This window comes from Odocoileus virginianus, chromosome 21, assembly GCF_023699985.2.
Source record: "Odocoileus virginianus isolate 20LAN1187 ecotype Illinois chromosome 21, Ovbor_1.2, whole genome shotgun sequence".
Lineage (NCBI taxonomy): Eukaryota > Metazoa > Chordata > Mammalia > Artiodactyla > Cervidae > Odocoileus > Odocoileus virginianus.
This window is the reverse complement of record NC_069694.1, coordinates 36,921,423-36,938,559: the sequence shown is the minus strand read 5'-3', so window position 1 is coordinate 36,938,559 and position 17,137 is coordinate 36,921,423. Positions and strand designations below refer to the sequence as shown.

General features: G+C 36.5%; 1 protein-coding gene across 1 annotated transcript in view; it reads left to right on the top strand.

Annotated features, from left to right (window-relative positions):
* STPG2 (sperm tail PG-rich repeat containing 2) overlaps nt 1–17,137 on the top strand; it is a 597,856-nt gene that overhangs the window by 215,186 nt on the left and 365,533 nt on the right. Inside the window, exon 12 of the mRNA XM_070452400.1 lies at nt 15,953–16,112. Within this exon, the coding sequence (XP_070308501.1) occupies nt 15,953–16,112 (160 nt within the window). The remainder of the gene's footprint in view (nt 1–15,952; nt 16,113–17,137) is intronic.

Sequence of the window (17,137 nt, the reverse complement as noted above, 5' to 3'; positions counted from 1 at the left end):
ACCATAATTATTTGAAGTAGATAATTGAATGCTAAGATATTTATAGCTTACAGAAGCCAACGTGGATCATTCTGCCCACTCTTGGCTTACCATGAATGGTGGTGTCAGTTTCCAAATATCAATAGTTCTGTGACTCATCTACTGCCAATCTCATAAGAATACAGAAGAAGAAAGACATGTTACCGGTACAATGACCCACTGAATCTTTCTGAACATGACCTTCAGCATGCATTATGATGAGAGGTGCTTGGATGAGTGAGTGAGACCTTGAGGGCCTTCTTGAAGCTAATGATAAGGTTATGAATATAACCCAGCAATTCTAACTTCAAGTTCTAATATATTTTAGAAGCACTACCTTGAAATGATTCCTCTTTTTGTACAGTGGGTAATTATTGACATACAGAGCATTGATAGTTTATAATAAGGGTCATTTGATTTCACAAAGTTTAAACATGACGTATTGACTGGACTCTTTCTTATAGATGTTTCTCTAGGGCTAATGTACAATTTCAACTATATATTCAAATTCACAGTTTCCTCACAAATCACATTGAAATTTTACCTCTTCTAAGTTTTCTGATTTTATCAAGATGATTTTTAGTGCCTTATCCAAATCTGTTCCACTGGCTCTGGGAGCAGTTATGTTCTTTTTAAAGAATCATTTACACTAACTTACTTTCTTTCCTCATTCTACTTACAATGTAGTTTGCTTTTGGATTTTTATTGAATTGATAAAACTCTGTAGAAATTATGTGAGGATTATACCATATAAATTTATACCAGATGAATGATTTATACCATATAAAGTATTATCTGGTAATAATCTATGCTTTTTCCCTGCCTAAGTAGCATTAGCATTTATAGGAAGACAAAGGTTATATAGTTTATTTCTGCTCACATGTTTTATTTTAACCTGCTGAGATATACATATTTTTCTGTAAAACCAGTGTCAGAGGTGATCATGAAAAGCTCAAGCATCAAAAGTAAAAGTCTACTTTTTTGATAGCAAAGAGAAAGAAATATGTCTCACATAAAATAATAATCAAATTTAACTACCTGGAGACATACTGTAATGATTTTGTGAAAGTTAGTCCTTGATCAGTTTGAATAGAAATACTCCTGCATCATTGCTGAGATTATAAATGTCATTTATCTTTACCAGAAACTGGAGCATCTTTAGGGAAAACAGTACTTGAACAGTTTTATACAACAGATATTTTAAAGAACTGCTTTATACATGAGGCTAATTTAATCACTGTAGGGGTTGAAACCTTTCAAGGTGTAGTGTCAGTCCTACTTTTATGGAGAAACTCAGTGTTAAGATCACACATGAGAGGGAAAGCTTTGAGATAGATACTGATAGATTCATTCACTCATTCATTAACTCATGTATCTACTCATTGATTTAAAAATGTTCATTAATCACTTACTGTGTGCCACACACTTGAGGGTATGATGATGTATTGAGGGTGTAATGATTAACAAAACAGATGCTTTCTCAATCTTTAAGAAGTTTACCTTTCTATGGGAATGAGTGATGTTAAAAAATAATTGACTTCAATTGAAAATGCAGTAATGACTGCAAACTTAAGAGCTATGTGTTCTGAAAGCCTATTGCAAGAGCATGTGGATCCAGGGAAGATTTGAGACCCAAAGGATGAACATGAATTTAACAAAGTCAATAAGTCATGGGTCAAAATAGCTTTTTATATAGTCTAAAATCCTGATAGTATTCGAGAAGTGAGTTAATTTTTTATGGTTCTGATTTCCTCACAGGCAACTATTATGACTGAGATTACTAGTTCCCTACCCCATCTTTATTCTTTTTCTTCCTTTCTAACATTCCTCTCTAACATAAGCCAATTTTATTTAGAAGAATAACATGCCCAGATAAAACAGTTACTTTTTAAAGTTGGCTTATAGGGTAGTTATTTGACACAGTTTTAACCAATGGGAAGAAAACAGAAGTTACTGATTTGGACTCATAGGAAAGTTCCTCTTGGAAAGTTTTTCAGCTGTTAAACAGAATTTTGCCTTTTGATTTTTCTTTTGATTTCTAAAATTAGAATGCTATGGCAGGGAGCTATGGTTAATGTCTGAGAACATTAGGATGAGGGTCACAATCTAAGTATAGTAAAATAGAAAGCCTGAAAGGGCCTTGATTCCCTGTGTTACTCTGGAACCCCTAAACTCTTGGATTCCTACCATCATTTTTTCTTTAATTTGAGAGGATAAAAGAAAAGTTAATCTGAAAATATGTAGGGTACATAGAATCCTATCTGTGGAAACTTTGACTGCCTTCTCCTTAGATGACTTTATTCTCTTTCTACCCTTATATTGACAAGGAAAGCAATATTCAAGTAGATATGGTATATTTATTTATTCTGCCTTTTGTTTGTTTGTGTGTCTATACTAGCAATAAGTATTAGAAGAATTAAAAGGTAAAGAATATAAATTCCAGCTTGTGTGATCAAGAATGCTTCATGGAAAGTGTTCCATTTGAACTGAGCTTTAAAATTGTAAAATTGCCTTCACAGTTTAAAAAGGCTTTTGCATACCAAGTACAATCTTCTGAATTTTTCCCCCACAGACACTCAGGAACTGATGAATGCTTCCAGTGGATGTCTGTCATGTTTCAGCACAATAATTTACTTGCTGTTGAAATGCCAGTGATTTGAGACTGGAAGACCTAAAGGTTAAAGAGGCAGTTATTACAGTTGTCAAGCAGTATTTTGGAGCCCTTTCCAGGATTTTTTTGGTAGTAAAGGAAAGAGAGCATTGACTTTTAGATATAGGAGAGAAGGGTGAAGTAAGAGACAGTTTCCTGTTTTCAGGCATGGCTACATTAAGAATTGTTGTAGGCAGGTGAGAAAGGATAGATGATTGGGTAGTTGTGGAAGGAAAGAAAATGAGTTTTATCTTAAGGCTCTCTGAGAATAATGAAGTGGAAATGTATAGCAAACAATTGGAAATTTGTGACTGAAGCTTGATGAGTTGGAGAAATTAGGTGACATTAATGGTTTTATTGCCAGCATATTTTGCCCATCAGCATTTTTTTTTCCCTTTACTGGGTTTTGAAGTATCATAGTGTAGCTGACAATTCTACTTTCTTTCATAAAACAGCATTAGGATAAAAGGTCTTTTTCACTGTGTTGGGAGATTACAGAAAATGAAATCCATGTTTCCTGTTTTTGATGATCACAATTAACATTATATTACATCTATATTAAAATATTTTTCTAAAATAGCATTCCATTCTAAGTCATATATTTAAAGAAGTGTATGTTTAGAATGATGAATATTAGGAATGCTGAAAAAAGGCAGGGGTAACATGTTCGTAATTATAATTTGCAATATACAGAACAAAGATAATTTGATTATCATCTGAAATGCCTTTCTTCTCTATAAAGCCAAAATGAAATAACTTGGATAAACATATTGGTAAATTGCTTTAATCAAAGTTTTCTGCATATTCAGGCAAACTTCACTACATTTATATGGTCTATAAATTTTTCACTGTATATATTTGATTAAAGATTTTGATTTGATGCTTTGATTGAAAGTATCCTTGAAGTTTTCTTAACACACTTCACTAATATGACAAGCTTCATCATAAAAGAACCCCAAAGTGAGTTCTTAATAATTGTATATTTCAAATGTTAAAATAGACTTTTAGACCAGAATATACCTAGCTAGAAATAACAGCTAGAGCAAGTTTCCCCAAAACATAAAGTTAATGTTAGCCCAAATCATAGTTGATTAGTGATTTATTATGTTACCTAGCTTTGTGTGTGCGGTATGTGCATATACATATATACCTTACAGAAAGCAAAAATGGAAGAACATTTGTTTTATATCTTGCAAGAAATAGTTCCTGTCTAATTGTCTAGAATGTTAACTCTTGTAGTGTGTGTGAATTTGTCACCTAGCTATTATTCTTAGAGCTGCTGTGTATCACTGTGGAGTCAACCTGCTGGTAGAGTTTGCCTCCTAAGCAAGGCAAGACTGAAATTCCACTCTGCCTTTGTGGCTCTCCTCTATTCATGTTGCCCTTCCTGAGGGTCTCGTTTTCTCCCTGCAAGTCCTACCCTTTATGAATTTTAAGCTTACTCTTTAGCTTCCATTGCTGTTTGGGTTCAAAACTTGGCAAGTATCTTGAGAAAGAGGCTTGTGTTTGTTGCCAGCCCATACAATAGTGTGGCTTTGGCTCCTCAGCATCAGGAGGCTGCACATTTTATTCTGTCTCTTTAGCCCAGATTTCTGTTCTTTTGCTTGCTCTAGCACTCACCAAATAGTCCATTGTAAAGAATGATAATGAATTTGTTCTCCCCTGATCTTCAGTCCCTTAAGATAGACTTTGTGTCCTTTGAAAGCTCCACTAGTTCCTCTTTCTGGTAGAATAACCTGGCTGCCTGTGAAAAACCTAATCTCAAGCTCTTGCCTTGACTTGGTAAATGCCCATATAGGAGAAAGCAGCTTGTAATGTAAACCATTACATTAGAACATTAGAAGGCCTTTCCCCATTTCTGAATTTAGTACATAAAATTCAGTGTGCTTCCACAGATTTCTTACATTTTTAAAATTATTATTTTAACATTTTACCATTCTAAAAAAGTAATGATGGCTTATCAAAACCTACTCATTGGTAGAAATGCTTGAATAGCAACTTTAATTACAAATAAACATGTTAAGACAAATTGCAATTTAGAAATAAGCTTAACATTTTAAAAAATTTAATTTGCTGGAATAATATAATTAAAATTTTTTTATCACACTTCCACCAATATATACAATAATATTGGCATAACTATAGGGAAAAGCAGGCAAATTTAAAAACAAAGGTAACTTATTTGTCTGTATAGATCTATCTTTAAAAGACAGAATAGAGTTGAACACCTTGTGATTTTACTGATTAGGACAAAATGAGAAAAGGCAAAAATAACAAATATAAACAATGTAGGTAAGGGTATTTCTGCATGTTCTTGAAGTAATAAACAAATTTTTAAATAAATTTGAAAACAACAGTAGACAATGGTTCTTACTGTAGAAAAATTGAATCCAGAGTTAATATATTATTTAAAATATCTGTTTTTCAACCAAAACTAATTAGATATGTAAATATTACGTAAGTATGTTTCAAACTCAGAGGGAGAGAAACAGTCGAGACACTCTGGTAAGATTAAACATTGTATTTAACAGATGAAGACTTCCAAGTAGCTATCATAAATATAAGAATCAGGGGAACTTCAGTTCAGTACAGTTGCTCAGTCGTGTCTGACTCTTTGCGACCCCATGGACTGCAGCATACCATGCCTCCCTGTCCATCACCAATTTTTGGAGTTTACTCAAACTCATGTCCATTGAGTCGGTGATGCCATGCAACTATCTCATCCTCTGTCATTCCCATCTCCTCCTACCCTCAATCCTTCACAGCATCAGGGTCTTTTCAAATGAGTCAGTTCTTTGCATCACCTGGCCAAAGTACTGGAGTTTCAGCTTCAGTATCAGTCCTTCCAGTGAATATTCAGGACTGATTTCCTTTAGGATGGACTGGTTGGATCTCCTTGAAGTCCAAGGGACTCTCAAGAATCTTCTCCAACACCACAGTTCATAAGCATCAATTCTTTGGTGCTCAGCTTTCTTTATAGTCCAACTCTCATATCCATACATGACTACTGGAAAAACCATAACCTTGACTAGAGGGACCTTTGTGGGCAAAGTAATGTCTCTGCTTTTTAATATGCTGTCTAGATTGGTCATGGCTTTTCTTTTAAGGAGTAAGTGTCTTTTAATTTCATGGCTACAGTCTCCATCTGCAGTGATTTTGGAGCCGAAGAAAATAAAGTTTGCCACTGTTTCCCCATCTATTTGCCATGAGGTGATGGGACCAGATGCCATGATCTTAGTTTTCTGAATGTTAAGCTTTAAGCCAACTTTTTCACTCTTCTCTTTCATTTTCATCAAGAGGCTCTTCAGTTCTTCCTTACATTCTGCCATAAGGGTGGTGTCATCTATGTATCTGATGTTATTGATATTTCTCCCGGCAATCTTGATTCCAGCTTGTGCTTCATCCAGCCCAGCATTTCGCATGATGTACTCTGCATATGAGTTAAATAAGTAGGGTGACAATATACAGCCTTGACGTACTCCTTTTCCTATTTGGAACCAGTCTGTTGTTTCATGTCCAGTTCTAGCTGTTGCTTCCTGACCAGCAAACATTTCTCAAGAGGCAGGTCAGGTGGTCAGGTATTCCTATCTCTTTCAGAATTTTCCACAGTTTATTGTGATCCACACAGTCAAAGGCTTTCGCATAGTCAATAAAGCAGAAGTAGATGCTTTTTTGGAACTGTTGCTTTTTTGGTGATCCAACGGATGTTGGCAATTTGATCTCTGGTTCCTCTGCCTTTTCTAAAACCAGCTTGAACATGTGGAAGTTCACAGTTCATGTATTGCTGAAACCTGGCTTGGAGAATTTTGAGCATTACTTTACTAGCATGTGAGATGAGTGCAGTTGTGCTGTAGTTTGAGCATTCTTTGGCATTGCCTTTCTTTGGGATTGGAATAAAAACTGACCTTTTCCAGTCCTGTGGCCACTGCTGAGTTTTCCAAATTTGCTGGCATACTGAGGGCAGCACTTTCATAGAATCATCTTATAGGATTTGAAATAGCTCAACTGGAATTCCATCACCTCCACTAGTTTTGTTCATAGTGATGCTTCTAAGCCCACTTGATTTCACATTCCAGGATGTCTGGCTCTAGGTGAGTGATCACACCATCATGGTTTTCTGGGTCAATAAGATCTTTTTTGTATAGTTCTTCTGTGTATTCTTTCCACGTCTTCTTAATATCTTCTGCTTCTGTTAGGTCCATACCATTTTTGTCCTTCATTGTGCCCATCTTTACATGGATGTTTCCTTGGTATCTCTGATTTTCCTGAAGAGATCTCTAGTCTTTCCTATTCTCTTGTTTTCCTCTATTTCTTTTCATTGATCACTGAGGAAGGCTTTCTTATCTCTCCTTCCTATTCTTTGGAACTCTGCATTCAGATGGGTATATTTTTTCTTTTCTCCTTTGCTTTTCACTTCTCTTCTTTCCATTTGTTAGACCTCCTCAGACAGCCATTTTGCTTTTTGCATTTCTTTTCCATGGGGATGGTCTTGATCCCCATCCTGTACAATGTCACACACCTCCATCCATAGTTCTTTAGGCACTCTGTCTATCAGATCAAAAATCCCTTGAATCTATTTGTCACTTCCACTGTATAATCATAAGGGTTTTGATTTAGGTCATACCTGAATGGTCTAGTGGTATTCCCTACTTTCTTCAATATTAGTCTGAATTTGGCAATAAGCATGGAGTTCATGATCTGAGCCACAGTCAGCTCCTGGTCTTGTTTTTGCTGACTATATAGAGTTTCTCCATCTTTGGCTGCAAAGAATATAGTCAATCTGATTTTGATATTGAACATCTGGTGATGTCCATGTGTAGAGTCTTCTCTTCTCTTGTTGGTAGAGGGTGTTTACTATGACCAGTGCATTCTCTTGGCAAAACTCTATTAGCCTTTGCCCTGATTCATTCTGTACTCCAAGGCCAAATTTGCCTGTTACACCAGGTGTTTCTTGACTTCCTACTTTTTCATTCCAGTCCCCTGTAATGAAACTTTTTGGGGTGTTAGTTCTAGAAGGTCTTGTAGGTCTTCATAGATCCGTTCAACTTCATCTTCTTCAGCATTACTGGTTGGGGCACACACTTGGATTACCGTGATATTGTATGATTTGCCTTGGAAATAAACAGAGATCATTCTGTCATTTTTGAGATTGCCTCCAAGTACTGTATTTCAGACTCTTTCATTGACTATGTTGGCTACTCCATTTCTTCTATGGGATTCTTGCTTACTGTAGCAGATATCATGGTCATCTGAGTTAAATTCACCCATTCCAGTCCACTTTAGTTCACTGAATCCTCAAATGTTGACTTTATGTCTTGCCATCTCCTGTTTGACCACTTCCAATTTGCCATGATTCATGGACCTAACATTCCACGTTTCTATTCATTATTGCTCTTTACAGCATCGGACTTTGCTTCTATCACCAGTCACATCCACAACTGGGTATTTTTTTTTGCTTTGGCTCTGCCTCTTCATTCTTTCTGGAGTTTTTTCTCCACTGATCTCCAGTAGCATATTGGACACCTACCGAGCTGGGGAGTTCATCTTTCAGTGTCCTATCTTTTTGCCTCTTCATAGTATTCATGGGGTTCTCAAGGCAAGAATACTGAAGTGGTTTGCCATTCCCTTCTCCAGTGGACCACATTTTTTCAGAACTCTCTGCCATGACCCGGGCATCTTGGGTGGCTCTATAGGGCATGACTCATAGGTTCATTGAGTTAGACAGGACTATGGTCCATGTGATCAGATTGATTAGTTTTCTGTGATTGTGGTTTTCATTCTGTCCGCCCTCTGTTGGAGAAGGATAAGTGGTTTATGGAAGCTTCCTGATGGGAGAGACTGACTGAGGGGGAAACTGGGTCTTGTTCTGATGGGCAGGGCCATGCTCAGAAAATCTTTAATCCAATTTTCTGATGATGGGTGGGGGTGTTCCCTCCCTGTTATTTACGTGGTACTGAACTATGGTGTAGGTAATGATGATAATGGGTCCTCCTTAAAAGGTCCCTTGCATATACTGCTACACTCGGTGCCCCTAACCCTGCAGCTGGCCACCACTGACCCACGCCTGGACACTAGAGACTCCTGGACACTCCCCGGCAAGTATGGGTGTCTCATGTGGGGTCAAGGGAACTTCACTTTAGATAATTAGATAATTAAAGTAAATATACTGAGTTAGACACTAGAGAATATCAGTTAAAAAATAGAAACAAGCATGCAAGCAAGCAAAAGAACCAAAAAAGAATTCTAGAATTATAAGGACACAAGTATAAGTGAAAATTGACCAATGGGACTTAATAGTAGATTTGAGATGACAGAAGACAAAATCAGTGAACTAAATAAAATGTAGCTCAATAGAAATCATTGAAAAAAATTGAACAAAATGAGAAGTTTCAGAAACCTTTGGGTCAGTGTCACATTTTCTAGCATATATGAAATGGTAGTCTCAGGAGGAGAGTTGAGAAAGAAAGGGGCAGAAAAAAATTTTGAAGAAGAAATAGCTGAAAGCTTTTCCAGAATTAATGAAAAACATGAATATACAAATCCAGGAAGTTCAGTGAACTGCTAAGTAAAATATTTATAAAGAGAATCTGCTCTTAGGCATACGTAGCCAAATGGGTGGAAGCCAAAAACAAAGAGAACATCTTAAAAGTGAAGAATAGTTTACTACATCCAGTGGAAATAATATGATTATGAATCTCTTATCAGAAATAGTAGAGGCCCAGAATCAGTGAGTGTTAGCTATTCAGTCATGTCCAGCTCTTTGTGACCCCATGGACTGTAGCCTGCCAGGCTCCTCTGTTCATGGGATTCTCCAGGTGAGAATACTGGAGTGGGTGGCCGTTCCCTTCTCTAGGGGATTTTCCTGATTCAGGGATTGGACCAGTGCGTCCTGTGTCTCCTGCACTGAAGGCAGATTCTTTCCCATCTGAGCCACTGGGGAAGCCCCCCAAATCAGTGAAATGACATGTTAAATGCCAGGAGAAAAACAAGTGAATCAAGAATTCTGTAACCAGTAAAAGTATCAGTGAAAAAAGGAAACGTGAAATAAAGACATCCTCAAATCTTTAACCATAGCATGGTAAAAGGAAAATTCATTCTGAGGCTGACGCAAGTTTAGTCTTTGTTCACAGTGTGCTACATCTTAGGAGTCAGCTTGGGGATTAAATGCTCCACTTCTTGCCAGGGCCAAAGGTTTAAATGTTGGTATTTGGTAATCAGAATTTTTAAAGATCAGAGCATACCTGCAGTTTAATATGTCCAATATTGGAGAGTGTATGAAATTTCAAATGTCAAAATGGCAGGGAACAAGGATTGGAAAAACTGAATTTTTTGAAATGAACTGGTCTTTCATTTCAAAGGCTTCAGGTCAGTTAGGATTTTAAGTGGTTAAGAATTCTGGGCATGGGGAATTATGCAGGACCTTTGATTTTTAATTTTGTTGTTTTTGTTGGTTGTTCAGGGCTTAAAATACTAGGAATTTTCCTTTTAAATGTCCTATTGGTATTTCTCTGCAGGAAATGGAAGTATCACTGAGGGTTTCATGTAGTCCCACAACTAATAGAAATAATAATGCTGATAATAATGATGGCAATGAAAACAAACAGTAGTTCTTGTTATGTATCAAGCATGTTGATCCAAACAAATAGATTGCTGAATGTTTCTCTAGCAAAGATGTGTTTGTTTGAGATCAACAGAGAAAGGCAATTTGGTGTCTGCAAACATGGTGTATGTGTGCATGCTTAGTCACTTCAGTTGTGTCTGACTCTTTGTGGTCCTATGGACTGCAGCCTACCAAAACTTTCCTGGGATTATCCGGGCAAGAATACTGGAGTGGGTTGCCATGCCCTCCTCTAGGGGATCTTCCCAATCCAGGGATCGAACCTGTGCCTCCTGCATTTCAAGTGGATTCTTTACCACTGAACCACCTGAGAACTCCCTGTAACCAAGGTGAGTCATGTGCAAGTCCCTGCAGGGCCAGGGAAGGAGAACACTTTTGCAGAGATGGAAAGGAAGTTGGGAGGGCTATAGGAAACAGAGTCCAGGGTATTTTATTGGCTGAGTTCTTGCCAGGAAAGAAGAGGGTATTTCTTCTTGTAGGGCTTTACTATCATCCCAGGGTATGAGAGCTCCCTCTTCTGATCTTCTGACTATAATTAATTGAAGTTTTTGTTCCTTAATGCCTTAATAGATAACATTCTCAGAATTTTGCATACATCAATTACTTTAATTCTATTATAATTTATTTCATTTTTAGATAGGAACCTGGCTTTCCAGATGAAGAAGTCAAGACACCTTAGACTTTAATTTGCATTAAAACATAACTTTTATTTCATCAGATATTTATGGCATTTTCCCTCAGTCTCTATTTGTGTCTTTCAGCTTGTCCTCCCACTGTTGCCTCTGGGAAATGAACATAACTGCTAGCACTGCCAATGCCATCACTGGAATAGAGTTTTTTTAAAGTCACTTTATTTAAGCTAAAAAATAAAATAACCTCTAAAATGGAATTTTTAATTTTCTGTATTTTTTTTTTTAAATAACTAACTGCCAGTTGAAAAGCTGGCATTTGAGCCTATGGCTTAAACTCATGTCCTAGGTTTTAAAAATTAGACTAGGAAGATGGGAATCAAGCAGTTTTAGCTTTTGTGCTGAGACTCAGATTGTACTGCAAAACATGTGGGATATTCCAAACACAGGAACAGGATTCAAATACTGGGTAAAAAAAGACCTGAGAAATGTCTATTATATCCACTCATCAAATGCCTTCCCTATTTTCTGTGATGTATAAGGGATCATCAATAGAAACTTGATGATTTTATCTATACATACTATTTTCCCCTGAAATGGTATATAAAATACAATATATAGGTAGTGTTATTGCTCTTTTTTAAAAAAATGAATATATTTTTTACTGAAGGATAATTGCTTTACAGAATTTTGCTATTTTCTGTCAAACCTCAATATGAATCAGCCATAGGTATACATATATCCCCTCCCTTTTAAAACTCCCTCCCCATCCCACCTCTCTAAGTTGATGCAGAGTCCATGTTTGAGTTTCCTGAGCCATACAGCAAATTCTCATTGGCTATCTATTTTGCATATAGTAATGTCAATTTCCGTGTTACTGTTTCCATACATCTCATCCTCTCCAGTATTGCTCTTAAACAGGCTTTCAGATTTGTCTTACTAATCCTAGAAATTAATTAATGAATGCCTAGAAAGTTTGCTTGACATATTAATCTCTTAGATTAAATGAGAGTTGAAGATGAGTAAGAACAGCCTAGAAACATCAGTAAAGGACACAATTAGGGAATAAGACTTTATATTTTGGGGCTCCAAAATCACTGCAGATGGTGACTGCAGCCATGAAATTAAAAGATGCTTGCTCCTTGGAAGAAAAGCTATAACCAACCTAGATAGCATATTAAAAAGCAGAGACATTCCGTGGCCAGCAAAGGTTCGTCTAGTCAAAGCTATGGTTTTTCCAGTAGTTATATGTGGATGTGAGAGTTGGACTATAAAGAAAGCTGAGCACCAAAGAATTGATGCTTTTGAATTTTGGTGTTGGAGAAGATTCTTGAGAGTCCCTTGGACAGGAAGGAGATCCAACCTGTCCATCCTAAAGGAAATCAGTCCTGAATATTCATTGGAAGGACTGATGCTGAAGCTGAAGCTCCAGTACTTCGGCCACCTGATGTCACGAACTGACTCATTGGAAAAGACCGTGATGCTAGGAAAGATTGAGGACAGGAGGAGAAGGGGACGACAGAGGATGAGATGGTTGCATGGCTTCACTTACTCAATGTACATGAGTTTGAGTAAACTCTGCGAGTTGGTGATGGACAGGGATGCCTGGCTTGCTGCAGTCCATGGGGTTGCATAGAGTCTGACGTGACTGAGTGACTGAACTGACTAAGGGAATACGTTTTCAGAGGAACATGCAAATGGGTATAAAAAGAGATGATGATGAATGAAGTAGTATATTTTCACTTGGTAGAGGAGGCAGTGAATCTAATCAAATTTAGGGTAGCTAGTTTGACAAAGTTTTGGAGGTTGAACACTATCGTTAAAGAATACTGATTACTTGTGTAGTTACTTACCTTTTCTTCAACGCATTTAAAAAAAGAAGAAAAGAGGTTTTACATGGCATCAGCCAAACCCACCACTCATATTTAGTCTAGGTATTAGAAGAGAGACTAGGTGGTGACTCCAGACAGGGTGTTAAGAGATGGGAATACCAGACCACCTGAGCTGTCTCTTGAGAAATCTGTATGCAGGTCAGGAAGCAACAGTTAGAACTGGACATGGAACAACAGACTGGTTCCAAATAGGAAAAGGAGTACGTCAAGGCTGTATATTGTCACCCTGCTTATTTAACTTATATGCAGAGTGTATCATGAGAAATGCTGGGCTGGATGAAGCACAAGCTGGAATTAAGATTGCCGGGAGAAATATCAATAACCTCAGATATGCAGATTGACACCACCTTTATGGCAGAGAACGAAGAACTAAAGAGCCCCTGGATGAGAGTGAGAGAGGAGAGTGAAAAAGTTGGCTTAAAGCTCAACATTCAGAAAACTAAGATCATGGCATCCAGTCCCATCACTTCATGGCAGATAGATGGGTAAACAGTGGAAACAGTGGCTGACTTTATTTTTTCGAGGCCCAAAATCACTGCAGATGGAGACTGCAGCCATGATATTAAAAGACACTTACTCCTTGAAAGGAAAGTTATGACCAACCTAAACAGCATACTAAAAAGCAGAGACATTACTTTGCCAACAAAGGTCCATCTAGCCAAGGCTATGGTTTTTCCAGTAGTCATGTATACGTGTGAGAGTTGGACTATAAAGAAAGCTGAGTGCCGAAGAATTGATGCTTTTGAACTGTAGGTGTTAGAGAAGACTCTAGAGAGTCCCTTGGACTGCAAGGACATCCAACCAGTCCATCCTAAAGGAAATCAGTCCTGAATATTCATTGGAAGGACTGATACTGAAGCTGAAACCCCAATACTTTGGCCACCTGATGCAAAGAATTGACTTATTTGAAAAGACCCTGATGCTGGGAAGCATTGATGTCAGAGGGACGGCAGAAGATGAGATGGTTGGATGGAATTACCAACTCAATGGACATGAGTTTGGGTAATCTCCGGGAGTTGGTGATGGACAGGGAGGCCTGCCATGCTGCGGTCCATGGGGTCGCAAAGAGTCAGACACGACTGAGTGACTGACCTGAACTGAACAGCTTTTGATAAGAAAATGAAAATGGGTAGTATAATCAAGATCTTTGTAAAGTTTTCCTAAATACTCTGAGTACTTTTTATATGAATGATTTCTTTGTTTTTGTGCTCTCTTATGCTTTCCTTTCACATACCACAGAGGCAGTCCTGAAAGATCCAAAAGTCATCTTTGAAGCTATTTTACTACCATTTATCCTCAGCCTGCTTTTACTAAATATACTCCTAGTGTAGACAAGAAAGGAACAGTAATTGGCATTCTCAGTTGACTTATAGATTGTGGAATTTGTGTTTGACATAGTATTTACACCAGAAATATGGAATTGCATGTAAGAATCTCTTTCACCAGTCATGATCCATGCTTTTACCTTATTTAGTGATTCTTTGAAAGTGGGAGATCATGTTGTTGTCTTGTACATGAAGGTGATGATCATAGGGATTTAAGGAACAAAGAAAGTATGTTTTATAAAGTTCGGTTCCTAGATGGACTTCAAAAGTATTCTTTCTCAGTATCCAAATGTGTTTGACTTATTTGAAACATTAAAAAATCTCTTTTCTGTTTGCCTATACTTTGATTGTTCAGTCTTGTTTTCTACGTTGAAATTATAGTAAGTTGTGTATTAGATATTCAGTCATGTCCAACTCTTCATGACCCCATGGACTATATGGCCTGCCACGTTCCTCTGTCCATGGAATTCTCCAGGCAACAGTACTGGAGTAGGTAGCCTTTCCCTTCTCCAGATCTTCCCTATCCAGGGATTGAACCCAGGTCTCCTGCATTGCTGGCAGGTTCTTTACCATCTGAACCACCAGGGAACAGTAAGATTAGCTAACTGTTTTGTAGATTCAGGGACCAATCTAAGTATTTGTTTTAACTCATTTAAACCTCACAGCAACTCAGTGACATAGAATATAAGTTCTATAGTTTTCCTACTTAAAGATGAAGACACTGGGAATTACAGAGGTTAAATAGCTTGGTTAGGGTCCTATAACAAGTAAGAAGCAGATATTTGGAACCAAGGAGGTCTAGTGCTAGAGCCTTCACCCTTAGCCACAAGACAAGTTTCCTGCCTGCCCGAAAGTTATTAAACTTAAAAAATTTTGTCTTTGTACATAAAACAGATGAACACATTTGTTATATATAAAACATTATTTTTTAAAATAATTTGAAGAAAATGAGTTTTAAAAGTTTTCATTGAGGTAATTAGCTAATGATTTGTAGGCAATTGTATATAATTGTATAACAAATATATAATATTTTTATTTTGTTTAGATTAGAATTATTATTATAGTTATTAATATCCATGTGGTTTATGTTGATTAAAAATGTTAATATAACTGTAGAGCATGTTAAGAGTCATAAGTGATGAAAGGGGAAGCCTTTTAAGCTAATTGAAATCTATTAAAATGAAATAAGCAGTCTCATTTGTAGGACAAGTAAAGTATGCTCACACAGGACGGTAAAGCAGGAATAGTTTTGCTACTTAAGAAAATAAATAATCACTGCTCTCATTTCTATATAAAATTTGATTTTTATTGTGAAATTTTAAAATTAGAGTTTGATATATATTATGAAGGGCTTCCCAGTGGCTCAATTCCCACTTCCCAGTGGTAAAGAATTCACCTGTAATGCAGGAGATGTGAATTTTATCCCTGGGTTGAGAAGGCCATGACAACCCATGACAATTCCAGTATTCTTTCCTGGGAAATCCCATGGACAGAGGAGCCTGGTGGTCTACAGTCCATGGGATTGCAAAAGAGTCAGACATGATTTAGCGACTAAACAACAACAACTATATTATGAAGACTAATTTTTTAAGAATGTGAATCTGTACTTTATGATTCTGTTCATGTTAATTTTTTGTGAGTCAGTTTATTCTTCGTTTAGGAGAGCATATTTAGGGATACTCTTTTAAATTTCTATTTTTAATAATGAAGTAAAAGTTTTGTATTTTTCTTTGTATACCATTTCTCAGTATGAACATCTATGCTATATCTTTCTGGAAATTTCCTATATGTTTATGCTAGTTCATTGAAATCTGTTTCAGGGTGTTCCAGCACCAGGTGCCTATGATGTTCAAAAGTCCTATGAGATGTCTCAAATTCAACATAAATACATGCCACCTCGTACTTTAGCGGCTAGAATAAAACATGCCTCCTTTCTTAGCACAACACCTCGGTGCCTGGACAAAGTGGATGATGGGCCAGGTAAGTAAAGATTGTCCTTTTAAAGATATGAGGAAAAAAAAAAATCTAAGGTTTCCTTATTAAGATAGATAATTTTAAACATACATTTACATTTATCATGTCTCTTTTAAGTTTGCAGGCCAAAAAAAAAACACACCAAAACCAACCTAAATCTGCTTATTTAGTGAAAGATTTTAGAATTTTTTCAACTGTAAGGTTTGTTTGGAATTTTATGTCTTTTAATTTTTCCAAAGACAATTTTACTAATTTTATTACAGCTAATAAGTCATCTCTTATTAGAGAAAAAAACAAACTCTAAATATGCTACATTATTAGAGCAGAAATAACTACTGATTTGGAAAATCAGTCATATACAAGATATGTATCTTGTACATATCATGCCAGTCTCAGGGAATTATTTAAATTTTCCTCAAGTATTAAGAAAGCAACGATTTAAAAGCTAAATGTTTTTTTTATCAGGGCTTGAAATACCAAAAGAAATTTTTATTTTAAAAATTGCAATTAGTTCAGCTACTAGTAATCACACTTCTGTACTAAAATATAATGAAATAGCTTTTCTTGGTAATGAAAATGAATTGATAAGTCCATTTCACACCAGAGTGCTAGATAAAGAATAGGAACATGAGTTTTCAACAGTAATTTACAAATGTATTGCCAGTAAATAATCAAATTATTGTAATGAATCTTTATGAGATTATGAAAAGAAAAAATGAAACAGAATAGAGAAAATTAAGAGGTTTTAAAGAAAAATCAAAGCAAGAGAATATAATGGGTCAAGCAAATAAGAATACTTTGGGAACCCTGAAATCCACAGAGACTTGCTTTATTTTTCACTTTCAATAATCAGGTATATTACCAACTTACAGGTCCATTTTAAGTCTAAATTTAGCTTTCCTTAGTTTCTTTTTCATCTTTTGAGTTATTGTGCCATTATATATTTTGTCAGGTTTTAGCTTTGTTTGAAGTATCAGTAGAATTCAATTACCTTTACTGTGTCCATCAGCTCAGTTCAGTTCAGTCACTCA